Source organism: Peromyscus maniculatus, chromosome 7, assembly GCF_049852395.1.
Source record: "Peromyscus maniculatus bairdii isolate BWxNUB_F1_BW_parent chromosome 7, HU_Pman_BW_mat_3.1, whole genome shotgun sequence".
NCBI classification, from domain to species: domain Eukaryota; kingdom Metazoa; phylum Chordata; class Mammalia; order Rodentia; family Cricetidae; genus Peromyscus; species Peromyscus maniculatus.
The window spans coordinates 120,944,367-120,970,783 of NC_134858.1; the positions used below are offsets into that span (position 1 = coordinate 120,944,367).

Sequence of the window (26,417 nt, forward strand, 5' to 3'; positions counted from 1 at the left end):
TTCTTCATTTATATCTATGGAGAGCTACTTGGTACTCAGGACTGTGGCTCTTGCCTACTGTGATGGTTAATTTTAAGTGCCACAGTCTAGAATCACCTGGAAGATAGTCTTAATTTGGGACTGTCTATATCCTGTTGACCTCTGAACATGTCTGAGGGATGGGGGAGATAACTTTTGATTACGTTAGTTGATGTGGAAAGACCTACTCCAAAGCAGACAGCATCATTCATTCCTTGGGTTTAGGTCTTGAACTGTGTAAGAGTGGAGAAAGTAAGCTTGGCACAGCACACATGCATTTGTTTAATGTTCTCTGCTTTTGACTGTCTACTGTATTAACTTCTCTGCTATAATGGGCTGTAACCTGAACTTTGAGCTAAAATAAATTCTTCCCCAAATTGCTTTTGTCAGGGCATTTTATCACAGCAACAGGAAAGAAACCTACGATTGCTACCTAGGATTGGAAGCTGAGTCACAAAAGAAGGTAAAAATCAGAAAAAAATTCTTCTGCAGGGCTGCCTGAATAGGTCCCTGGAGAAGCTTCCATACAGTAAGGAGGAAAGCACAGGTTTGTGACGGCAGCCCAAGTGCCAGCAGGAGCTTTCTGGTGACATCCCGCTCCTCAGCCCTCTATACAACAATAAGTCTATCTTCCACCCTCCGATCCCGACTGGCTCACCTAATCTCTCTTCTTGTACCTAATATCTGGCAGTTTTGCCACAGAGAAGCTTTGGTTTGGCCTCCTAAATCTATTCCTTACTATCCTTTCTCATGCAACAAGTGGCACTAGCATCCACAGTTGTTCCTGCCCAAGCTGAAGGTTTCCTTTGTGATCAATCTCCATTTGTCAGCTTTTCTCAGCCCTGGTTGAATTCAAGGGACCCAGGGGCATTTTCAAGTGTGTCAATACCTAGAGCTCTGCCCCAAGACTGATTAGAGTGGAACCCCTGAGGGCAGGGGACAGTCACCAGTACTTTAAAAAACTCCCTAAGGAATTCTTACTGTGTAGCCAGACTTAAGAATGAATCAGTGGCTTAAATAAGCTCCAAATCCAACAGCTTTTCTGCTTCTACCAACATCCAAGCTAGTGCCATGTCTTCCCTAAACCACTGCCAATGCCCCAGTCTCATTCTTCTGCAACTCCCACCTGAACCTGACTACAAACACAACGCCATTACACCTATCCACCTAAGGTCTGGCATGATCCTGCCTCGTGGCCCTTTCCACTCTCCCTGTTCACCATGCTTTAGTCTCACACTCCATGCTCGGGTCTCTGCACCTCTTTTCTCTTCTGCCTAAATCTGCCTGCAAATCTTCTCATGCCCTGGCTTTCAGCTTCATGTTATTCAAGTCAGCTCCGATGGCATCACCACGGAGAGGCCCTCTTGGATTATCCTGGCCTAATGGGGTGCCCCTTTAAAGCCCAGCACACCCTCCTGTTGCTGTTCTGCTGTCCTTACAGCAATTAGCAATTACAGCCATGACCTCATTTATCACTGGAATATGAAGTTCCAGAGGGCAGGGGTTCTGTCTGCCTTTTTCTCAGTGGTACCTGCTGTTCATGAAGGAATCTTTTGCAGGGCTGGCACCCAGTCAACACAACTGTTCATCCACCCATCAGTGCCCAGCAGGGCCCTGCACATTATTGCTACAGCCATCCTTGTCCAGTAATACTCTGGTCTTGTCACTCTTTAGTTAAGAATTCTTACAGCCAAACTCAGTAGCACACACACACTCTCAGCAATTGGGAGGCAGAGGCAGGCAGACCTCTGTGAGTTTGAGACCAGCCTGGGCTACAGAGTGAGTTCTAGAGCTACATAGTGAGAACCCATCTTGAAAAAAAAATTTCTTGGGGCTCTAGACTCTTTCCTGTCCTATGTTTCTTCTTTCATAACCACACAGACACCAAAGATAAATCCATATCCCTGGTGGTCTTCCCATCCCAACAACCAAATGCTCAAAGGAGCCACTGCCTGTTTTTCTGCACAGGAGGCTCCCTCGACCCTCCGCTCTTCACCTCTCACCACCAACCTATGATTGGCTGACACCCTCCCTTGTCCACAGAAAGCTACACTTCCTCTGCCAGGGTTGTCCTCACCTGTCTTTTCAATAGAGGCATCTTGATGGGAGAGCTGGTACTAAACTGTGAGCTGAGAGGAAGAATGTAATTTCCTCCATTATCTCCAACAGCAAGGGCATCACACAAATTCCTGAATAAATCCTTAGTTTTCTTAAGCTTTTTTATACCCTTGTGTATGGGGCACTTTCAAGAACCCAAGGGCTTCACCTCCTCAGGTGGTGATTGTTCTACTCTCCTGTAGGTAAGTAACATCAGCACCAGTCCACAGGCCCCAGGATATGAAGCCTTGGGCGGTTCTATCTGGACCAGCCACACAGGTAACTGAGCCAGGAGGAAGCTGCCTTTCCTTGGGAGGGATTAACAATCCATTTTCAAGAAGGGAACTGACTCAGGCCTGTGGTCTGTGCTTTGCTTTTCTGGGGCTCACAGAAACTGTGTGGCCATTAGCAGAACTTTCTCTTTCTCAATTTAATGGTGACCACCCACATACCAAAACAGTTCATCCACAGGGGGGCTTTTACCCATGTGGTTGTTTACCATACAACACAATGAAAAGTCAGAAGGGTTTAACATCAGGGTATAAAAAACATTCAGGGGCCTTTGCCTCACTTGATATATTTATCTAAGTCATTAAATGGAACAAGTTTTACCCACAGATACCCAGAGGTGTCTGCTATTGTGCCAAACAGGCCTGGTCAGCTTTTCAGGAAAAAAAGAATCTTTTTTCCCCCTGACAAGGCGTCTCATTATGTAGTTCTGGCTGGCCTCGAACTCACAGGCATCTACCTGCCTCTGCCTCCTTGGGGCAGAGGTGTGTGCCACTCTACTCAACCAAGAAAAAGAGGAATCTTGTGCAAGCTAAGTGAAGGCTAAATTCATGCAGGTCCTGAAACTGGATGTGGCTGCAACATCAAGCCAATCCAACTAAGTCCTCTTTTTCTTCACTTTCCCCTAGAATGCTTTCTGCTACGACCATCTGGCCCAGTCTCTAAGGTTATCTGATTGCATCCTCCAAACAGAGGCTGGTTTTCCCTCCCTTGACACAGCAGGATCAACAAATACATACAGCAGTGTAGACAGTGCCATTCAACCTACCCCATATGCTTTAATACAGGCATCGGCCCTCTTCCCCGGTCAGAGTCCCAAAAAACGCTAACAAGAGGCAGCTCACTTTTCCATCCAGCCTTGGCTGTCCTTTTTTCACATTCCCAAGATCTATGGGGAGCATGCAGGCTACGAACATGCCAGGGGCCAGAAGGACAGAATGTGGGCTGGTCAAAACAAGCCCAGACATACTCACGGGGTCCGTCAGCATGGCCCGGCAGTGTGAGGCCAGGGCCAAGAAGGCCAGCAGGTTGAACACAATTCCGTTGATGATGCTGTACACGTAGTCTCGGGATGGAATCAGCATGACAAAGAGGACTACAAACTCCGCATAGAGGACCAGAAACCAGGTGACAATGGCACAGGCAATGCCACAGCCATCGCGGATGAACCACATGGTTCCCGCGGGACCAGGGAAGGGAGGTGGGGCACACTTCTCTGGCTGGAGGTATTCTGGTTTCCGCTCAATGTCTCGGAAGTGATGGGTGGGAATAAGCATCATAAGCTATTCTGTCCATACTGGCATCTGAAAGGAAAGGAAGCAGAAATATGGTGTTATCTTAGCAACAAGGAGACTTCACAAGTGAATCACAGTGTGTATGTACAGATTTTGCACAAACACTGCCTGAGCACCTTGTTCACCTAAGGTTTGTTCTCCCTGTCACTGCCACTGTAAAGAAGAACACCTTCCCTAAACCTTCATATGGAAGGTGAGAATGAAAAGAGACCTCGCAGGGCAATGCCTTGCCCAAGGGCAGATAGATCAGACGGCAATACAGCTACTGGGGTGGGACTAGAGCCCAAGTTCCCTTCGCTGGGAGGGCACCACTGTGCAAATAGTCCATTAAATTAAACCTGGGACAGCAAATGCTGGGGGAAATCTCTTGTCAAACAGACGAGCACTAAACTGAAATGGCTTGCTTTCTAGGACAAGAGCTCTGCTCTCTTTGTGAGTGATGGGGCAAATAGTAGAGATGTTCGACAGTGTACTCATGGTTCCTATTACAAGACACTATTGCTCCCCTGTAAAGGGCTGCCCCTGCCAGGGTTGTTGGCTCCAGAGCTAGAGGATTTTGGGGAGGGGCTCATGTTGAACATCCTGCATAGCTTACTGGCCATCCACAAGTATTCTCTTGGTAAGACATTCTTTCCATTGGAAAAGTGATTGGTAAGCAACTTTCTTCCTAAGAGCTACAATACTGATCTCTGGAGATGCAATAACTAACTGGGGGATGAAACAGAACAAAGTATAAGCATAAAGTATAAGCATGAAAATGCTGTAAGGAAACCCACTACTTGTATTATTGTTTTGTTTTTTGAGACAGGGTTTCTCTGTGTAATAGCCCTGGCTGTTCTGAAACTTGCTTTGTGAACCAGGTTGGTCTTGAATTCAGAGATTCACCTGCCTCTGCCTCCAGAGTGCTGGGATTAAAGGCCTGTTGCCACCATGTCTGGCTAAATAATAATAATTACTTTTAAAGAGAAGTAACTAAGAATCAAGGTTGCATGCCTATCCATCCACAATGGGCTACAGGACACAGAGAGAGTAGACATCCTCTGTTCATCTCAGCTGCTAGCTTGCTGCAGCACCAACCAGAATTCTCAGTGAGAAACTATGATGGCTCAGTCCATTCTCCAATACAGAAACCATGGAAAGCCACACATGGCACAGGTGGAAGGCAGGAAAATAACAGCTCAGCCTTTGGAGAGTAAGTCACTCTACAGTAGAAGAAATGGCCCTGGCCCCATGATCCTCTGAAGGCTCTGGGCTATCAATGGCTCTGTTACCCTATCCTAAACTCTTTCTAATTCTCCTTCTTTCCTTATCAGAAAGAACATCCGGATGGAACAAAGCATGGCCATGAAAGTCTGGGGAAGCTAAGGGTGGCGTGAAATGTTGCTCAGGCTGATCATGCACATAGTCCAGCTCTGCTCCAAATGTAGCACAAGATTAAAGACAGATGGGCAGCTAAGTATGTATGTACCATGTGCCTGTCTAAAGGAACATCAGAGTAACAAATCAGAGTGATTTTCCTACAGCAAGTTTTACATAGTGCTGGGGAACAGTGTTGTGACATAGGAAGAGTAAGTAACTTTCTCAGGCAGAGTGACACAATGTCTCTTCACTAGGATTTTCCAGCAGAGCAATCTTATTCTTGCTCTCTGGAGGAGAGTGACACTTCAGTGCTGCCTGAACAACATAAAGGCATTAAAAGATGTAAGTTCACCTTCTGAAGCACTGAACAGACACTAGGAAACTGCAGACCAAGAATGTCTGGGAACTAAGCCGGGCGGTGGTGGCGCACACCTTTAATCCCAGCACTTGGGAGGCAGAGCCAGGTGGATCTCTGTGAGTTCGAGGCCAGCCTGGGCTACCAAGTGAGTTCCAGGAAAGGCGAAAAGCTACACAAGAGAAACCCTGTCTCGAAAAACCCAAAAAAAAAAAAGAATGTCTGGGAACTGACCTGTGCCCAGTTGTGGTGGTATTGTGTTCCCCAAAATATTGTGCACCCTAATAAACTTATCTGGGGTCAAAGAAAAGAATAGAGGCTAGAAAATAGTGGCACTCACACCTTTAATCCTAGCATTCCAGAGGCAGAAACCCCTCTGCATCTCTGTGAGTTCAAGACCACACTGGAAACAGCCAGGCATGGTGACACACGCCTTTAATCCCAAGAAGTGAGCCTTTAATCCCAGGGAGTGATGGCAGATAGCAGAAAGGTATATAAGGCGTGAAGACCAGGAACTAGAAGCCTTTGGCTGGTTAAGCATTTAGGCTTTGAGCAGCACAGTTCAGCTGAGAGGCATCCAGTCTGAGGAAACAGGATCACCTGAGGAATTGGCAAGGTGAGGAAGCTGTGGCTTGTTCTGCTTCTCTGATCTTCCAGCATTCACCCCAATAACTGGCCTCAGGTTTGATTTTATTAATAAGTACCTTTAAGATTCATGCTACACCCAGCAAATTCTAAAACCCTGAATTACATTCAACTACAACCCAAATCCAATAAAGAGCCAATATGGCACAAGGAGTCAAAAGGCCAATAGAAGAGAAGTACTCTCCAGAGGCAGGCATTCTTCCACTGAGTAGATCTGCATGTTTATCACCTGTGCTCTAGTTACATTTAAACTCACCCCTACAGATTTCCTCTGCTGGTTTCAGCATTATGATGGAGAGCTGCCCAGCTAAGGTGTGGGCTGTATCAACATACAAGTCTTAAGTATTTACTCTGAGTCTTTACGGAAAAGTTGCTGAACCCTGTCAACCACTAAGTAAAAAACAGACCATCATGACTCAGGTTCCTCCGCAACGCAGATGGTCAGTTACAAAACACTCCAACCCCCTGACAGAACATCTTCCTGTCATCTCTGCTAGTACTCCAATTATCACAAGGGTTGTAGTTTTTATAAATGGGAGACCACTAAAAATAAACTTCCAGGGACACAGGTAGTTAACTTCATTCTGCCCTTCAGGAGGTGTTCATTCTCAGTTGTATATGTAACAATGGTGTCAAGGACACTAAGGTTTTGCACATTGTTTTACTAAGGAATAAGCCCTTCTACAAAGCAAAGTTTCCCAAGCAACTGGAGCTTCTTTCTTCCCTTTTTTTTTTTTTTTTTTTTTTTTTTTTTTTTTTTTTTTGTGGGGGGCAAGGGTGGAGAATTGAGACAGGGTCTTGCTATGTAGCCTTGGCTAGCCTGAAACTCACAGAGATTCACCTGCCTCTGGATAAAAAGCATGTACCACCATGCCTGGCTAACTGGGACGTCTTTTAAAGCAGAAATACCTGTCAAACATTTGGATGGTTAGTGGAAATCATTAAAAAATTTTAAGAGAGAAAAGAAACAGAGAGAAGGGTTAGGGTTAGGGGAACCCTGCTCCTACATCAGCACAATAACCAGAACAATTTAGTTAATTCCAATCACCTGTGCAGGCCATTGTACTTCCAGCGTCTCTTTTGCACGGCTGTCTCACTCTTCTGGAACTAACCACTGTCACTTCTGTGTCTACACAGTGCCCTCTGGTTACTTCTGCAAGCTGGCAAGGCTAGTAAAGGTCTTACTAGAGGTCTCTGTAAAGGATGCTCATTTGGGGTATCAAGTTCCTTCAGGGAACCTACAGCCCTGCCTCTCACTTGGCACCAAACAGCACCTCAGTACATGTGCTCACTAGGGAACAAAGAGCTTTGCAAATCACAGGGCCACCACTAGTGGGCCTGGTCTGCTTCTTCTCGGGCGAAAAAGGGTAGACCAAGTAGGATCATGAAGTAGGTGGACCAACACTCAAGAAACCAGAATGTTTTATCTGTGACTAATCAATCTGTGACCAAATAGTGTATAGGAGGAGCTATTTTCTAGCCTTTGCTGGGAACAAGAACCTACTTGATGCGAAAGATCAGGAAAAGGCCCACCTGGCAAAGTCAGAGGCTAGTGCCATGCTGAGGGTAGCTTTCCTACCCACACCCAAGCTTCACAATATCCCAAGAGTGCATGCAAGGTTCCCTAACACCTGGCCTCTCCAGAGTAACGGAAGTAGCTCTAATAAGGACCCTCCCTTGAACTAGCCAATTGAACTGTGGCAATCCTGCTTCTGCCTCAAAGGGACTCAATGTGAAAAAAGGTGTATATGTTCCCTTCAGCTTCCTCCAATAACAAAGGCAGATGAAGACCCTTCTTTCTTATTTCGATTAACCTTACAGCTCAACAGCAACTCTGACAAAGACTTACCTCCCTTCACTTGTCCTTGCTTCTAAGGAGCCTGGTAAAGCTGGGTGCTCAGGTTAGGGGAGGCCCAGGAGGTCCACCCCCAAAACCACTCCTTGCAGGCCAGCCATATCTCCAGAGGAACTATCTCTGCTAGGGTCCTCTCCTAGTCCCTTTATCCTTCTCCTTGTCTGAAGTCTCCTCTCTTCAGTCAACTCAAATCAGCATGATCTTGAAGGAGCAGCCACTGTATGCAAGGAACTGTACAGCATCCCCCTGCCAACTCCCCTGGGATGTGAGGGCAGGAATGTGGGTACCGCCCTGCTTAGCTCTCCCTCCCCCATCTGGGAAGACTGGGCTCATTTATTTTCTTCTGTTGACTTACAAGCTCCATTTTGTTGAACTCTGCAGCCTAGCTGGTAGTAGGCATGAGATATGTGCTCAAATTCAAAGTTTTTTGAGTGAACGAAGATGTCAAACAGGTAACTAACAAATAGCCAACACAACACAGGGCAAGCAGTATCAAAACAGCAACAAAGCAAAAACCCCCATGCTGAGGGAGATGAACAGGCTTGCTCAGGGTAAGAACTCATGGAGAGTGGAATATGAGAAGACACAGGTGAGGAGGACCTGGAGATCTGGCAGGGAAGGCTGGGCATCTAGGCTGTGCACACACCGACTGTGTTGGAGTGGAGAGGGAGGAGTTGCCAGGGACCATGCCACCCTTTGGCAAGGCCGCCTGACAGATAAGGCAGATGAGTTTAGAAGCCAAGGAGCCCAGGACAGCACCTGAGTAACAGGCTCTAGTTCTATTTGGTGATACTAGGTTATCTGTTCCTCTAAGTGGTTACCAGTTTTTCTGAGAAAAATAACCCATTTCCTAATCTTAATTAGTGACCTATACTTTACTCTCATCCAATAGAAGAATGCCTGAGGCCTAGAGAGGCAAAGGAACAAAGCCTGTGGCAAGAAACAAGGAATTCTCAGAGTGGAGGAAGGCATTCAGGAGTGCTGGGCTCCCAGTCTTTTCAATGTGTAGGTCTGTGCATGTAACATGCAAGTGCCCAAAGAGGCCAGAAGAGGGCGTCAGATCTCCTGGGGCTGAAGTTACAGGGGACCATGAGACACCTGATATGGATGATGGGAAACAAACTCAGGATCTCTGGAAGAACAGCAAGCAGTCTTTCAGCCCCAAGCTAGCACACAGTCTTGATGGTAAAATACACATCAGAATGTACTTTGAGATAGTGTGTGTGGTGATATATTGCGTACCCCAATATATTGTGTACCCTGATAAACTTACCTGGGGATCAGAGGACAGAGCCAGCCACTAGATTAGACATAGAGGCCAGACAACGGTGGCACAGACCCTTAATCCTATCACTCAGGAGGCAGAGATCCATCTGTGTGTGTGTGTGTGTGTGTGTGTGTGTGTGTGTGTGTGTGTGTGTGTGAGAGAGAGAGAGAGAGAGAGAGAGAGAGAGAGAGAGAGAGAGAAAATCTGTAAGAAAATTAAATAAAAATGTCCTTCTGAAAGGCTCAACCAAAGCTAAAAATGTTTGAAATTGGTGCTAACTTTCTAAGAAATCCAATCCAAACCACCTTCTTTTGGTACAGAGCCATGTATACAGCACAGGTTTCACTGTTCCTGACAGCAAGCATGCCTTTCTACCACAGATTGACAGACAGACAGACACAAAGGCACTGTATGAGGTGGATCCTGCAGCCCAGAGCTCCTAGGGCTTGACTGCTGGTTACTTCCTGAGATGTGCTGATCATCTGTTCATAGGCAGCTCTAGGGCTGAAAACAGCCGTGTGAAGGCCAGGCTCACAGGCCCTGCCCACTGTGACCCACTATTCAGACTTGGCTGGACTCATAGGCAGAGTCCAGCTACCATGGCTGTGGTTTATGATTATTTGCTGGACGAGGGCAAATCCCTATCAGTCTACTACTTGGCCTAAAAACCTAGTCACAGTCTATGCTTTAGGGACAGGAGTCAAAGGCATAAAAACACAAATTCTCAAAAGTATTAATAAAAATGTTATATTTAAGTAACAAAACCAAAACCAAAAAACAACCATATGCTACTGTTTTCATCCCAGCAAGTACCCCTGGTCCTTTTCCACTTCATCTGCTCTCCTAAGGCGCGATCCAGTCCTGAAGTCATGAAATGCTTCAGACAGGTCTAATACCAAATCCTTAGAATCCCTTTTAAAGCACTGTGTGAAGATTTTGTTTCTAAAACATTACACCCACTCTAGTTCTCCACCCACAAGTGCATTCCTTAACAGCATGAAAGTGGATTTGTGGAAAGTAACACTTGGTAGCAAGACAATGAGCCGAGCTGGTAAAGCTAACTCAAATCTTTTGCAATTCTTTTCCCTAGTTTTAAAGACAAGGATCATCTAAATATACATGCAGTAACAACAAAACAAATATCATGATTAAACCATTTAGGTCTCTATAAGTAGAAACTATATAGATAAATCTTTTTCATCCACTTCTTCACATCAGCAAGCAGCAGGAACTCCTAAATGGGAGGCCTAGGCTGGTTCCGATGCTGGATGCTGTGGGAAGACAGGGCCTGGCTGCTGTCTCCCTTAAACTCATCCTAAACATGTAATATCTGTTTAAACTAGTTTCTTTCAGAGTTAAGTGACTGTCTATCCTCACAGTCACAAAAATGTCATCTCAAACACTGTGGCATCTTTTCACAACTCTCTTGAAATGTGCCTAGAGAATTAACATCAACTTCCACTGTTTAATGAAACTGTTTTAAGAATATGGTATTGAACTCTTTTAGGCCATTTTAGAATCAATCATCAATTTCTACAAAAGCATTTATTCACAAGCTAGTCTAGTAGCTTCATGGGTAGGAATGGCCTAGGTCCTAGATGCTTTAGAAATGAATGGAAGTTGTGGGGAGGGAGCTGGAGAGATAGCTCAGTGATTAAGGGTACTTATTGCTTTTTCAGAGAAGCTGGGTTAAATTCTCAGCATCCATATCAGGTACAAATGCATACATATGCATAAATAAAAATGAATACATAAAATCTTAAAAAGACAAAAAAAGAATTAACTGGGCAAGCAGAAAATTCATTTATCTGAGCTATACTTAACCTAAATTTGTATAAGGATCCCAAATGATTGTGAAATGTATGCCCATTTTCTGATGAGACTCCAAAAGTCCAGTAATGAACAATGAATTGCTATGTTTGAAACATTTCATTAACATAACAGAATGAATCACTAAACTTTCCACAAACGTAAGGGTGTGGCCACAGCCTGACAGAGCAAAGGTACCTTATCTGCTGCCTCATGCCTGCCAGGGAAGGTGTTCAGGCAGGCAGACCTAGCTATCTTACCTAATGGGAACTCCACACAATCAGCATTGTTTTCTCCCTGACTGCCACACTCAACCCTCAATTAATGTAAAAAAAAAAAAAAAAAAAAAAAAAAAAAAAAAAGAGGGGGGGGGGAGTAAACTCCACACCTGTGCCCCAAACCTTCACCAAAAAACAGAAAATAGTAAGCCAAGTTTCCTCTCTGGTCCCACAACTGGCCATTTTCTTTTTGTTTGTTTGTTTTTGAGACAAGGCCTGAACTGACTATGTAGCAGAACAGGCTAGCCTTGAACTCATAAGATCCACCTGCCTCTTCCTCTGAGTGCTAAAATTAAAGGTGTGCCACATCATACTCTGCCTTTATTCTTAGCCAAATGTTTCTTTCCAATTAATTGACCATTACATTTCCAAATTTTGGAAATGTCCAACAGATCATAGAAAGATATTTCTTTAGGCCCAGGCCAGCCTGGGTCTCAATATCTGCCTCACCCAACAACAAAAAGCAAAGCAACCAAACCAAACCAATAAAGGATTCCTTCTTCCAGAAGCCATTTTACAAGTCCTTTGAAACACAGCCTCCTGGAGACCCACTGAGACTAGCTAGCCTCTTCTAAACTTGAGCCAGCCTGTTCAGTGCTCAGAAACAAAGCTCAAGGAGTTGGGGTGTCTATGAAATGACCAGAGGAGGGTAACTCATTCTATGAGACTGGCCAACAATACCTGTTGCAATCTGCTAGACTGGCTGCTAGGGCAACTGCCCTGAAGTAACCCCTTGTAGGCAGTCTGTAATGCAGAAATTCTTCCTATTGGGAACAACAATAAATCACCAATCTAGTCACATAAGAATATATACCAATGAGTAAGATAACCTCACAGTCTGAAAAGCCCTTCATAAACAAATGTATCATCTACTTGATAAGGAATTGTCTTCTGCCGCTGAGGGTAGCTTCCAAAAGGCTAAACTGTTGCTACATTTGGGGGGTGGGGGGTGTTTACTAACTGGCAGGCACCGGTGCTGTCTCATCCTCAAACAATACCATCCTGTAGGCACTAAGCTCCACTTTCCTCTTTCCTTGACTGATGAGGAAACTGAAACGTGGAGAATCTAAGTTCACATCTCCAGGAAGCAGTAGAGACAGGATCCACCTCCAAAGCTGGCTTTCAACTGCTCACCACAACCAATGAATAAAACAAAAAAGGGGAGGGACATCAATATTGGCACCAAGGCCCTGGGTTACTTACAGTTTTGCCATCTTGCCCTCACATGGTATGAAGAGCAGGTGCTATTGGGTGGGCTAGCCCCCTGCATAAGTTTTAAAAGCTGCAGGCCTGAACAAAAGCATTCTAGATTGATGCGGGGTCCTGGAGGAACACCAACCCAACATCTACAAGACTGATCCTGCTCTAACCTAGGAGGTGGGAAGGCCATGACACTTAAGCCAGGACTCAGTCTAAGACTAAATACCAACAATCTGCTGGAAACTACTTCCTAATGGGCCAGTGTTTGTACACAGCTTTTTCTGAGAAAGCCCACCCATGTCACGCAAAGCCCAACTAAGCAAAGGTTCCCACCTGAGAGTGCTGAGGATGGCCCCTGGCCTCACATTGTGCCATGTGCAGACATACAGCCACTGTGACATCACCCAAACAAAGGTCTGACTTTTGTTAAGTACTAAAAGCAGAAGCTTGCAAGGATTAGAAATAACAGTTTTTCAACTGCACTAGTCTTCAAGAGGGGAGAGTTTAGCTTTCAAGTCTTTACTGTTCCCCCTTTATACCAGGCATAAGGAAGAGCTTCATGGGGGAACCTGAAACACCTAGGCTGGCTTCAAACTCCTGCAGTCCTCTTGCTACAGTCTAGCCAGTGCTAGGGTGCTAGGATTACAAAAAAAGGGGGCAAAGATGAAGCTAACTGCAAAGGTCCCTGCAGGGATTTGATCCTGAAATCTTGTCAATGCCAAATTCAACATTTTCTTTGCTGACTTCTTAGTTTTTTTTTGGGCGGGGGGACCAAAAGCTTAACTCCCCTTCCCTATCCTTTACTAATATTCAAAAGAAACCCACTAGTAACTGTCTCTGTTAGATTTTCCCAAGCATTTTTAGTGTTTACAAGTGTAAACAGCATTATCAAACTACATCAAATAGGGGTTGGGGTTTAGCTCAGTTGCTAGAGTGTTTGTTCAGCACCCAGAAAGTCCTGGGTTCAATCCCCAGCACCTACAACCCATGTGTAGTGGCAAAGGCCTATAATCCCAGCATTTGAGAGGTACAGGCAGGAAAATCATTAGGTCAAGATCATCCTAGGTTACTTAGTGAGTTAAAGGACAGCCTGGGCTGCACATGACTGTCTCAAACAGCTTAACAAATAAGAACAGCATAAAAACCACCAAATATTACAAAATGATAAATGTGAGAAGTCTTTAAAAGCCCAAAGTTAGGCTGGAAGTAGCAGTGCATGCTTTTAATCTCAGCACCCAGGAGGCAGAAGCAGGCAGATCTCTCTAAGTTTGAGGCCAGTATAGTCCACAGAAAGTTCCAGGACAGTCAGGGCTACACAGACAGACTCTATCTCAAACAGACAAACAAACAAGTGCTGTGGGATGGTTTTCCTGTATGCTGTGAATATGTGTTGCTACTACTGGTTAATAAAGAAGCTGTTTTGGCCTATGGTAAGACAGGATAAAAGCCAGGTGGGAAATCCAAGAGAGACACAGGGAGAAGAGGGCTGAGTCAGAGCAGACGCCAGCCCCACTGCCAAGGATCAACATGACAGCAGACTGGTAAGGCCATGGCAATGTGTCAAAACATAGATTAATAGAAATGGATTAATTTAAGATGAAAGAGCTAGCTAGCAAGAAACAGACCAAACAATGTGTAATTAATATAAGCCTCTGTGTGTATATTTGGGACTGAACAGCTGTGGGACTGGGCAGGACAGGAGAACTTCTAGCTACAAACAAGCACTCCAAGTTAAACACCATTTTGAGCCATTTTCAATATTTATTTATTTTTACATTTTTAGGATAGAGTCTCACTATATAGCTTGGCCTGATCTGTAACTCACTATGAACATCAGGCTGGCCTTGAATTCAGAGTCCTGTCTTCTCAGTGCTTACTTTTTAATTCTTCATTTTTTACTTGTGTGTATGTGTGTACACAAATCATGCATGATGCATGTAAAGGTCCGAGGACTTGTAGGAGTCATTTCTTTCCTTCTACCACGTGGATTCTGGAGGTCAAACTCAAGTTGTTAGAGTTGATGGCTGGCATTTCTACCCACTGAGCTATCTAGACAATATTTAAATCTTTGTACATCCAGGATATAGTATGAATTTTACAACCTAGCAAGAAACTAGTTTGGGAGTAAAGTGAGGCTAGAAGGTTACAGACACAAAGCAAGTCAGCAGCAAAGCTCAATCTACAGCATGAGAAGCCTAGTAATCTTTTCACTACAGATTTATATCTTCCTAACCAACCTGTCTTTCTGGATTCTTTGCTACTGACTTGGTCTGGAAATAGACTTTATATGCCAAGGTCAAGACTTATTACAGCAGGACTGTGACTAGGTGGATACTAGCCTTACTTTGTTAAGGTAAGAAATGGAACTCAAGCAATGTCCTCAGTCAGCAAAGAAAAATCTAGACTTCAATCAAGTGTTTGTGCATCCTGAAGGCTACAGTTTGGAGGAGACTATAAAAAAATATGATTTCCTAGCTTTTCTGAAGTGCTGAGATGATGAAAGCAAGAATATTTGCCTCTAGCTTTCTCACCTGACCTGGCCAAGTGTCTCAGGAAATTTCTCAAGAGGAAAGCAAACCATTTTCAAAGGTGTCAACCTCCTTTCCCTTCTATGTCAATACTCAAGTATTACCCTCACTTTAGACCTCAGACTCTGAGCACAGCTCTTAAGTGTGTATTCTACACTTGGAAATTGGGATGTGTGACTCATTTTCTCACATATGATCTCACGAGACTCAGACAGGCCAGCCTCTTAAAATGACACACGGCAGACCTTTTCTCTAACGGGAAATATGCATGGCTCATGTATTGCTATCAAGCTTTCTATCACTATAATCCTAAATCACAAGATCTAAGATAAGACATACAGACCCATGGTTAGATTATGAAAGGCTGTTTATATCTAGTACTCATGCAAGGCCAGGTGAGACAAATGCAAAGTATGCAAAGGAAACAGATCTTTAGGAAAAACAGTAGCTCATTTGGTGTTCTTCTGTGAGGCTAAAGGTAAAAGTACAAAGGAAAATACCTAAAATCTGGCCGTGGTTGGTCTACAACTGGGCATAAAATACCCCCTTGCTGAGTTTCTAAGAGTTCACAGCAGTGCTCCAGGCTCTTTTATAGCTTTAATGAACCAGGGGTGGGTGGGACTTATTTACTTCTGCTTTATATGATGTTACTGCTGTTAGCAGCAGCTCTTTCTCTTTTGTACTTGGTGCTTGACCTGAACAATTAGCACCTTATTACAGCCCTAATTACTAACTGGCTCAATTAAGCATTTCATTTTACTGTCTGGTTCATGCACTAGCTCAAGGGCCTGAACACCTCAGCTACAATAAATCCTAAACTTCTTTTAAGCAAGTGCCTGATTTTTCATGTCTTTAGGTCCATGAGAATGTCAGGCATTCATAGGCATTAGAACACTTCCTGAAATGTTTGGCTCTCCAAGCATGTACATTATACAGTCAACCCTTTCCTTCATTCCAGATCTATCAGACTCTGCTCTGGAGGGCTTTCTTCTTAGCTACTTGGAGTTTAGCTTTACTGTTCAATGTAACATTTTCATTTATCTGATGAGGCGGGCTAAAACAGGCACAAGACTTATCAACATCACATTCCATGTGGTTCTAGAAATAGGATTCAAGATAAGTGAGTTCATGCTAGAACAACCATCCTTGCTTTTGAAATTAAACCCGTTGGCCTGGAGATACAATTCAATGATAGACAAACATGGGCTTTATGCATTAGGTCCCCTGATGGATGACACAGAGATTGTGAGGTGCTACAGAAGGTGACATTTCCGAGTGCAGGTTTGGGAGCTACAAAGCCTCCACTCAAATCCTGTCTCTGCTACTTATTAGTTATGTGATCAGTGACTTTGCTCAGACACTTATGTTTTCTGTGCCTGTTTTCCAAACTGTAAAATTGTCCTCATAAGGCTATTTTGAGAACTGAATCTTTGTAAAGTTTCTGACACACTAAAACCATCACACAGTATCATAGAAAATTAATAGAGCATAGAGTTTTATAAAAGACACAGCAACCAAACAGCATGAAACAAAACAAACAGAAAACAAAAAACCTAACAGAAACGGAAAAGCAAACTGGTATAACACAATATAATGTGCCATCCTTGGTTCTTTTATTTTTTCTGGTTCTAATATGTTTGAATTGTTTCAACAAAAAAGAACTATAAGTTGATGAGCTCTAAAGACATCTAATGAACTTAATGAATATGATGAAAATGATCTCGTGGCACATAGGAGGAATAGCTGAAGATGTTACCAACATTCTAGCAGAGAATATAAGCTCCATTGTTTATGTTTCCTTAGGCTTTCTGAACCTAATATCAGATATCACTCATAAAATTAGTCACCAAATAAATAATGCTGACCCTTCTCCACAAAGAACCTGATGCTGGTTGTCAGGGTAGGGTGTATATGTGTGGTACTGTGGAGGGAACCTAGGGCCTTTGCACATGATAGTGTCCTACCACTTATATATTTTTAAAGACATGTTGAAAGATGCCCCCCCCCCCAGGAAAATGACTCCATGGTAATCAAACTCAACATTTCTGCTAGTGTCTTTTCTGACTTTTCAACTGGCAGTCATCTTTACAATCTTCAGCCTGCCCCCCTCTATATACTATTAAAATGGTTTATTTTCCCAATAATTTCTAGCACAAGGTACCCTGACTAATGGCAGGAGTCCTTATTATTTCACCAGTTCCTCACACAGAATCTAACTGTCCAACCAAAAACAGAGATGGAGTGTAGGTGCTGTGTTTAGTTTGGCACCTGTTCCTCCACAAAAGGAAGAAAACCTGTCCAGTTTCACTTTCCCCAGTTACCCTAGAGGGCAAAGTACAACCCTGCGAGAAGTCTTCTCTCAGGAGCACCTGTAGTACTATGTATGGACCCAGGAAATTCATGTCCACTCTATCAATGAGAAAAGACCATCCATTTTAGGGCTCAACAGTTAACAGTTCAGGACCTAGGAATATAGTCAGGCATTTCCTGTTACTTTTTTGACTCACCTGGCGATCCCACTACTACATCTCTAAGCACCATGTTCTGTGGCTATGCTTACAGCAGACTTCCCTTCTGCCCTGGAAGATTCTATGGTCAGAAGTTCTGTTTATTTAGTTAGCTGTGAAGCTATATGGAAGAAACGCCTCTTTTGTTGTTGTTCTTTAAGACAGGGTCTCACTATGCAGCTCTGGATGTCCTGGAACTCACTATGTAGAGTAGGCTGGCCTAGAACTCACAGAGATCCGCCTCCTAAACACTGGGATTAAAGGCGTTTGTGTGGCTCCCACTTTTTATTTCTTAATGATTAAGCTGTGAAGGGTTACTTTCCTCAAAAATAAAACATCATCAGATAAGTGACTTTTCAATCAATTCCTCCTATTTTCCCACATAGTTCCTTTAAAACTCGGTTCATATACTATCTCTTTTTCTTAAAGAGCTCCCACGATGACCCCAGCTTCACCTTGGAGGCATCCTTTCTAGATATCCAAGTCCCATTTCCTTCCAGGGTTGGTTCTTTTCCAGGCAGTTGTCCAACCACCTCCCTCACCTCCATCAAGGCATTCTGAAGCGCCAAGACACTCTCCCTACTCTCTCTGGGGCAATACTCCAGCAACCACACGAGGCAAGGGTAACTCACAAAGCCCTGGGTCACTATTTGATGATGGGCAGTAAGGGAGAAAGAGATAAGGGAAGAGACAACAGAAAGATCGACCTCTGGAGTGGAGGGAGGAATAAGTAAACTGAGAAGCCGGAGCCCCACTCCTAGCTCAGACCCTTCCCGACCAGAGTGACTTAACGAGGGATCCACAGTCTTTTCAGCCACCCTAGGGACCAACTAAGGGGGTTTAGGAGATGTTCCCTCATGAGCAGCACGACTTCCGCCTTTCTGAGGCATCTCACGTGCACGAGCTCAGCTACTTCGACTCCGGCCCCAGGGCGCAAGGGTGCGCGCTTCTCACCGAGTCCCGGCTGGGGCCCCGCACCTCCCTCCTCCTGGGGCTTCCTCTCCAAACTGACCGTCAACCTGAAGGCAGCTCGCAGTCCCGCGCCGCCAGCTGCTGCCCCTATCCCGGGGCCCACCCTCCAGCGTCCGCGATGGCTCGGGCACCGGGCGCCGCGGCTTGCCGGACTCGGCCTCACACCGGGCGGCGCGCAGGAGAAGCCCATGGAGCTCCAGGCGGTGGCGGCAGCCGCGGCTGCGGGAGCGGCCACCGCGCGGACTGATGACGCTCAGGCACCGTGGGGAGGGGCGCAAACTGATGACGCGCAAGGGCGCGCTGTGAGCTGAACAGCATGGCGTCGGTGGCACTAAGCGAAGCTGAGAAGGTTTACATCGTTCATGGAGTACAGGTAGCGGTGGCGGCTCTGGGTGCAAGCCTTATCGCTGAGGGAGAAGGTGCGGGGCGGCTGTGTAGCGGAGACCGACTCTCCGAGGCCTAGTGCGGCCTGAGGCGAGCGTGCATCCAGCATGCCTTGGTTCTACAGCTCTCGGGATGGAGATTCCTAGCCCATCAGGGAGCAGTGGGCGTCTCCTAAGACTATTGCTTAGTGGAGGAATGTTCTTACGGCCTCCTCTTACTGAAGGGCCTGTGCCTGAGATCCTGTAACCAGAATCCGGGTCCGTGGATGGACGTCTGCAGACTTTGCACCGAGAGATACAGAGGCTATGCATCAGAGGGAGAAAGGCTTTCAAAATGTAAACTAACAGCACCCTCATCCCCCGCCCAGAAAAGGGAAGGAAAGAAGGGAACCTCAGTTGTAGCACCTCAGTAGTAGAATGCTTGCCTAGCATGCACAAGGCCTTGGTGGCTAGCTCCTGTAATCCCAGCACTTGGGAAGTGGAGACAAGAGAATCAGGAGTTTAAGACCAGCCTGAGCTATACAGACCCAGTCTCAAGAAAAATCACATTCACACATGCGTATTGCTTACAAATGGGGAAGAATGGAGAGTGATTTGTTTTTCTTTTGCCGGTACTGGAGATTGAACCTTATGGTCTTGTGCATGCTAGGCAGGCATTCTACCACTGAACCGCATTCCCAGCCCTTTTCTCTTTTGGGGGGCGTGGGAGGGTGGATGGGGGGTCTTTGTATCCCAGGCTGGTGTGGGACTCATTGTATTCCCATCACCACCTGACTGAGAAGATTTGTTTTCAAAGCAGACTGGTAGACAGTGGTATAGTTGTTGATTTTTCTGTTTTAGCTTAGATTCCTGGGTAGCTATAACGAATACCATAATGTAGACTCAGTTCTACTTTTGCACATTCAAGAGAAAGCGGTGAAGAGTATTAACCTGGCAACCATCTGTCTGATATCTTGCAAGTCTTTTCTCTGCAGTTGATCTTTGATGTAGCCATCAGATTAAAGCAACCTGTTACCATTTAAACTCCATAATGCAAGTGAAGGCCATGGTCTTTAAAATCATATAACATACTGTTATCTTCTGTGCTCCTTATAGAGAAGAAATGCCAATATTTAGTCAATAGGTTGCATATTATTAACCCTGATTAATAAAATCCACTAAACTCATTAGCTTTTCAGTTCAAGATTAGCAATAGTGGGGTATTATGCAGAATGGTGTTGTGAGGGAATGTTAAAGTGGTCAGCCCTGGTGTGGGAATCAGCCCTGGGGGCGATTGTTGCTTCCCTTTCAGTTTTTTTGTTTGTTTATTTGTTTTTGTTTTGTCAGAAGTGTGGCTTTGTCCTAAACCATTCATTCCACATCATTAGCCTTCATGGTGACTGCATTAAGAGCTGTTGAAATTTAAATTCTTCAAATTGAGGAAATATTAAATGACCTGAAGAAAAAGTGGGTTCACTGTAAGAACTGGAAAGCTTCCATACAGCTTCAAAGTACCTTCTCTCAAAATAACCATAACGATCAGTGACTATCTCTGGTAATTCATCTACTTTTCTTTGCCAAACTATATTCTTTCTCAGTGACCACTTGCTTCCCTTCCATCTTGGTGAAATCTGTGCAGCCGCCCCCAACCCCTGTACCTTTAATTTTGCATGGCTTCTCCATCCCCTCTCCATCCTCTCTATCACATTATGTCCTAACGACTCTTTGCTTTTTTGAGACAGGGTATCACTATGTACCTTGGCTGTCCTGAAACTCATAGAGATCTACCTGCCTCTGCCTCCTGAGTGCTGGGTACAAAGATGTGTGCTATTATGTTGGGCTAGTTTAACAACTCTTAATTTGATCAGAGATCCAGTTCCACTGAGAGACTTGGTCTGGGCTGCTAGTGGTTTGTTACAGAAAGAGCAGGTCACCCTCTATGTGGCACTTACCTCTGACCCTGTGGAGGGTGGGTAGTAACTCAGGTGGCCACTGGAGCTGTAAGCTCAGTGGGCTTTTCCTGGTCTATCCTTGTAGATGTAACCAACCGTCTTATTAAATAAGAAACACAGAAACAATGTAAAAGAGAAAGCCGAGAGGTCAGAGCTCAGAGCTAAAATCTCACCCTTCCTCCTGCTGTCCCAGCTTCGCGAAAAGAGACCTACTTCCTCTCGGTTCGTATTTTTAAAGTATGTTGTTCTGCCTTCTCATTGGTTGTAAACCCAAACACATGACTGCCTCGTCACTGTCTGAATGTACAGCCCCCTAGGTCTTAAAGGCATATGTCTCCAATGCTGGCTGTATCCCTGAACACACAGAGATCTTATGGGATTAAAGGCGTGTGCCACCACCGCCACACTCTTGCTATGGCTCTAATAGCTCTGACCCTGAACACACAGATATCTATGGGATTAAAGGCGTGTGCCACCACCGCCACACTCTTGCTATGGCTCTAATAGCTCTGACCCCCAGACAACTTTATTTATTAACATACAATCAAATTAATATTTCAGTACAAATCAAAATAATATTTCAATACAATTAGATTACCACCACATTTCCCCTTTTCTATTTTAATAAAAAGAAAAAAAGCAAAAGGTTATGACTAACAAAAGAAAAACTATATACAAAAGTACAATAACTATATACAATATATACAAGTAATAAATACCTAAACAGGTATTTGACGAATCAGAGAAAATAATTCCATTATCTATCCTATTTTGATAATTCCAAGATGTATCTAATGTACTTTCTATCCTAATTAATTTTCAACTATAACTAACTAATCTTCAACTCCCTCAGAGACCCAAGAAGGGAATAATATTAGCTAACAAAAATAAAAACAGGAAGTGCATGCAAGCAACTTCCAAAAAAATTTTGTGAGTTGACAGAAACAGCCAGCTGCCTGGGCAGTCACCTGAGGTTTCTCCGCAGTGTTGGGGCATCATCTTCAGCCTATAGGCTTAGTGTATCTGACAGACTCATTTGTGAAGTAGGATGTACACAAGGTCAACAGTTCAACCTCACATTGGGTGAGAGCAGTCCACGTACCAGAAACACCTGAATTCCACTAGTGTCCTGTCATGATTCAGGATTTTAAATTCTGGAAATTGTTGACAGTTTTTTAATTCAGCTGTCCATTCTTCTTGGCTGTGTATATATGGCTTCATCTCAGCATCCCCTTCTTCTCCACATCCCTCTATTAAATGCCAGTCTACTTTTGAGAGGCATGAGCTTTCAGCTGCTGTTCCATTGTACAACAGAATCCATCGGCCCTCTGCCTGTTAAGCTGCCTTCGAAGAAAAGGGCACCGTACCTTTTCCGGATGCGAAGGCCACTTCAGGGATGGGGCCATATTGTCCTGGCCTCAGAAGATGCCTTTTGATAAAGCCATAACCACACTTGTTTTGGCAAGAATCAGTAGTCCCTTGTTTCGTGATCTGTCTGTCCATTTTGTCCTGTTGATTCGAGGATACTTTGTTGTCCAGTGGCTAACTTTTGCCAGAATGAAAGTTGACTCCATATGCAGTTTCTTCAATGCCCATATTTTCTCTAAAGTAGATTGGTACTGCCAGGAGCCGACATGTCTCAAAAAAGAAAAATTTTCTAAGTTATTAAAACATTTTAAATGCCATATTCTGTAGATCTCTGAAGGGTTTGAAGATGACCTGTCTAAAACATCTCTGCTCAATTTTTAAAACATATCCAATATGACTACAAGTTCTATGATAATGTCTAACTACTAGCTTTCATTTCTTTATATCCTAATAGTTGATAATAATAACATTCAAGGATCAGAAATTTGCATTACATTGTTAAATGGATGGAATAAATACAATTAGAAATATACATATAGCATTTTCTAACAATATCAGTTTCAAATTTGTGTACAATATAAAACAATTCAATCCAATGTAAAGTATTTAAAACTAGTAATTGTCTTTCTCTTTTCTTTTTTTCTTTTTTTCTTTCTTTCTTTCTTTCCTTCTTTCTTTCTTTTCTTTCTTTCTTTCTTTCTTTCTTTCTTTCTTTCTTTCTTTCTTTCTTTCTTTCTTTTTTTTAAACAAGAACCTTAAATCTAATCTCCTTTGCTTAGCCTTTTTCCTAACCCTTGACAATAACTTGTAACCAACCCCCCTAAATACTGAAAATTATCCCAGACCCAGAACCCATTAAAAAGACCAAAAAACCACCTGCCCCACACCACCTCTTTGGGAATGTGGGCGTCGTATTCTTAAAATTGCTTCCTGCTGGGTATGGGCGAAGTTTTCTTTATCCTGAAAGAAAAATTTTAGGTTAATTGTCAAATTCTAAGAGAGGTAACTATATCCTTCACTATCCAGTCTGTGTATAATGCCAAAGTTCAGGGTTTATCTCAAGTCCTTATTCAAGTAGTCTTTGAGACTGGATCATCTCAGCTAGTCATCTCAAAATTGCTCTGAGCACCTTGTAGTTCAAAGCTGATCTGTGGATGATGTTTGTCAGCTTAATGATATTATTATTGTCCACGTGGAATTGTTGTTGTTGTGGGGCCCCATCTTCTTTCTGGAGACTTCAGTTGATATTAGGCCTGGCCGTGATTTCCTGCAGAAAACTGATAAGAGACTCGAACACAAAAACATATATATGCAGCTAGCCTTTTTTCTAGAATTAGTTAGTACTCTATGTGACCATTCATATCTTAACAAAGTTTAAAATGTATATATATATATTAATCTTGTAAATTTTGATATAAAATTTATACTTTGAGAAAAGTTTAAAGAATCAGAATAGAATCAAAGAGTTGAGATTAGTAATAGAATAGTCTCTTAATTAATTTTGCTTTTGTCCTGTACCATAGCAGAAGATGGCTCTTATTCTGGCATGATACAGGGAGTTTGCATTTTCCTTTTAACAACATGCTTGATTTTAAAGAAGGAGAGAGCCATTCTCCAACTCCAAAGTCAGCTTTAAATTTTAATTGAACTGGGACTGTTAGAAGACCAATAGTGTTAAATCTTTAGAGAAAAGCAGAAACAAACATTTAGGTAGACATAAAATTTTTTTTTTAGATAATATATACCCATACACCGTTTCACTCTGTTTCTTGGGATAGATGATTTGTCCCTTTTCTTCAGTTGTCTCATTTGTCCAGTGTTCTTCAGATTCCTTAACCTTCATTCTCCTAAAAGACAAAAACAAAAACTTTTCCCCAAGACTAATTTTGGGGATGTTCCTTTTTGGCAAGTTATTATCTGATGAAATGAAAAGGCATGTTTTATTGATACAAGTTAGTTTAAATTGGATGTTCATGCTGGTTGATGAACTATCACCTCCTCTAATTAAGAGGTCTCTCTTGTTCAAATCGAACCTTTATCAATTTTGATGGTACCCACAGCTTATCTTCTCCTGTAGAAACAAAAGCAAAACCACGTCCCCAATGTAATACATACCCTGGTTTCTATTCTGAGGTCAGCACATCCTTAAAGTATATAGGCTGATTTAATTCTGTAGTTTTTTCTATTATCCAATGTCTCTCTGCAGCTGTTGTTCCTTTCTCATTGGCATTCAGAAAATTCAAAGTTAGAAGAGCATTATGCAGTCTATTTCTGGGGGTTTTTGTTACCCATTTCTGTTTATTTAGCATATCCTTTAGAGTTCTGTTTGATCTTTCTATAACTGCTTGACCTGTAGGATTATGTGGTATGCCTGTAATATGCTTTATATTGTAATAAGCAAAAAACTGTTTCATTTTAACAGAGACATATGATGGAGCATTGTCAGTTTTGATTTGTGCAGGTATACCCATGATGGCCATAACTTCTAGCAAATGAGTGATTACAGAATCAGCTTTTTCAGAACTCAAAGCAGTTGCCCATTGAAATCCTGAATAAGTATCGATAGTGTGGTGTACATATTTCAATTTTCCAAATTCTGCAAAGTGAAACACGTCCATCTGCCAGATTTCATTTCTCTGAGTACCCTTTGGGTTACATCCTGCTGGTAATGGCGTCTGATTGTAGAAGGAACAAGTAGGACATTTCTTTATTATTTCTTTGGCTTGTTGCCAGGTTATGGAAAAATCCTTTTTTAAACCTTTACTATTAACGTGATGTTTTTTATGAAATTCTGAGGCCTCCAGCACATTTCCTATCAATAATTTATCAATCTCTTCATTGCCTTGTGCTAGAGGGCCTGGCAGACCAGTATGGGATCGAATGTGAGTTATATATAAAGGATGATTCCTTTTCCTGATTGTATCTTGTAATTGAATAAATAGTGAAGTTAATTCTGAAGCATCAGGGATAAATTCTGCAGTCTCAATATGTAACACCACTCTTTCAGCATACTGAGAGTCAGTTACTATGTTGAGAGGTTCTGAAAAATCCATTAATACCAACAGAATAGCATACAATTCTGATTTTTGCACTGAATTATACGGACTTTGAACCACTTTACTTAAATTTTCTGATTTGTAACCTGCCTTTCCTTCTTTGTTGGCATCTGTATAAAATGTACGAACTCCAGATATGGGTTTTTGCCGTACAATTCGAGGCAAGATCCATTCAGCTCTCTTTATAAGATCAATTCTATTGCTTTTGGGATATTTGCTGTTAATTTCTCCCAAAAAATTACTGCAAGCTCTTTGCCAAGGTTCACTTTCTGTCCATAATTTTTCAATGTCCTCCTTAGTTAATGGTACGACAATTTCTGCTGGGTCTATGCCTGCTAATTGACGAAGTCTCAATTTTCCTTTGTAAATCAAGTCAGAGATTTTTTCCACATAAGTTTTTAATTTTTTATTTGGTTTATTTGGTAAAAATATCCATTCCAATATAATATCTTCCCTCTGCATTAATATTCCAGTAGGAGAACGCCTAGAAGGTAAGATAACCAAAATGCAATCCAGCTTTGGATCAATACGATTCACGTGTCCTTCATGCACTTTCTTTTCTACCAATGCTAATTCTTTCTCAGCTTCAGGTGATAATTCTCTTGGACTATTTAAGTCCTTGTCACCTTCTAAGGTTTTGAACAAATTAGTCAGTTCATCATTTTTTACCCCAACAATAGTTCGTAGATGAGAAATATCTCCAAATAATCTTTGAAAGTCATTAAGAGTCTGTAGTCTATCTCTCCGAATTTGCACCTTTTGGGGTCTAATTTTTTGTAGCTCTATTTTATATCCTAAATAATTAATAGAATCTCCTCTTTGTATCTTTTCAGGAGCAATTTGTAATCCCCAGCGAGGCAAAATTTTCTTTACTTCTTCAAACATTATTTCTAAAGTATCTGCATTTGAGTCAGCTAGTAAAATATCGTCCATATAATGATAAATTATAGATTTAGGAAATTTTTTACGTATCACTTCCAATGGCTGTTGTACAAAATATTGGCACAGAGTTGGGCTATTCAACATTCCCTGTGGGAGGACCCTCCATTGAAATCTTTTAACCGGTTGAGAATTATTATAAGTAGGCAATGTAAAAGCAAATCTTTCTCTGTCTTTTTCTTGTAAGGGTATTGAAAAGAAACAGTCTTTTAAATCAATAACTATGAGAGGCCATCCTTTTGGTAACAGAGTAGGCAAAGGCATCCC

At 42.9% G+C, this 26,417-nt stretch overlaps 2 protein-coding genes and 1 non-coding gene across 9 annotated transcripts in view; 1 reads left to right on the forward strand and 2 right to left on the reverse strand.

Moving 5' to 3' along the window:
- Positions 1 to 18,653, reverse strand: part of Zdhhc3 (zDHHC palmitoyltransferase 3) — a 52,098-nt gene extending 33,445 nt beyond the window's left edge. For 5 of the 6 annotated variants that reach the window (XR_013052526.1, XR_013052525.1, XM_006990796.4 and 2 more), the window contains exons 1-2: positions 18,514 to 18,653; positions 3,378 to 3,707 (exon numbers count right to left, since the gene is read on the reverse strand). Coding sequence is in view for 3 of the 6 variants with exons in the window: in XM_006990796.4 (XP_006990858.1) it covers positions 3,378 to 3,683 (306 nt within the window). In the remaining 3 variants the exon portion in view is untranslated. Of the gene's footprint in view, positions 1 to 3,377; positions 3,708 to 12,469; positions 12,808 to 18,513 lie in introns of those variants that run through there. The other variant, XM_076575531.1, reaches the window with a different exon arrangement.
- Positions 11,600 to 11,692, reverse strand: LOC121831230 (small nucleolar RNA SNORA2/SNORA34 family). Its single transcript, XR_006074606.1, has one exon. It is a non-coding gene; the product is annotated as a small nucleolar RNA SNORA2/SNORA34 family (small nucleolar RNA).
- A 43-nt stretch (positions 18,654 to 18,696) lies between the features above and the next one.
- Exosc7 (exosome component 7) overlaps positions 18,697 to 26,417 on the forward strand; it is a 42,178-nt gene continuing 34,457 nt past the window's right edge. Inside the window, exon 1 of one of the 2 annotated variants that reach the window (XM_006990795.4) lies at positions 18,697 to 18,846. In XM_006990795.4, coding sequence (XP_006990857.1) covers positions 18,790 to 18,846 — 57 coding nt within the window. In that variant the 5' untranslated portion in view covers positions 18,697 to 18,789. Of the gene's footprint in view, positions 19,193 to 26,417 lie in introns of both variants that reach the window. The other variant, XM_042281937.2, reaches the window with a different exon arrangement.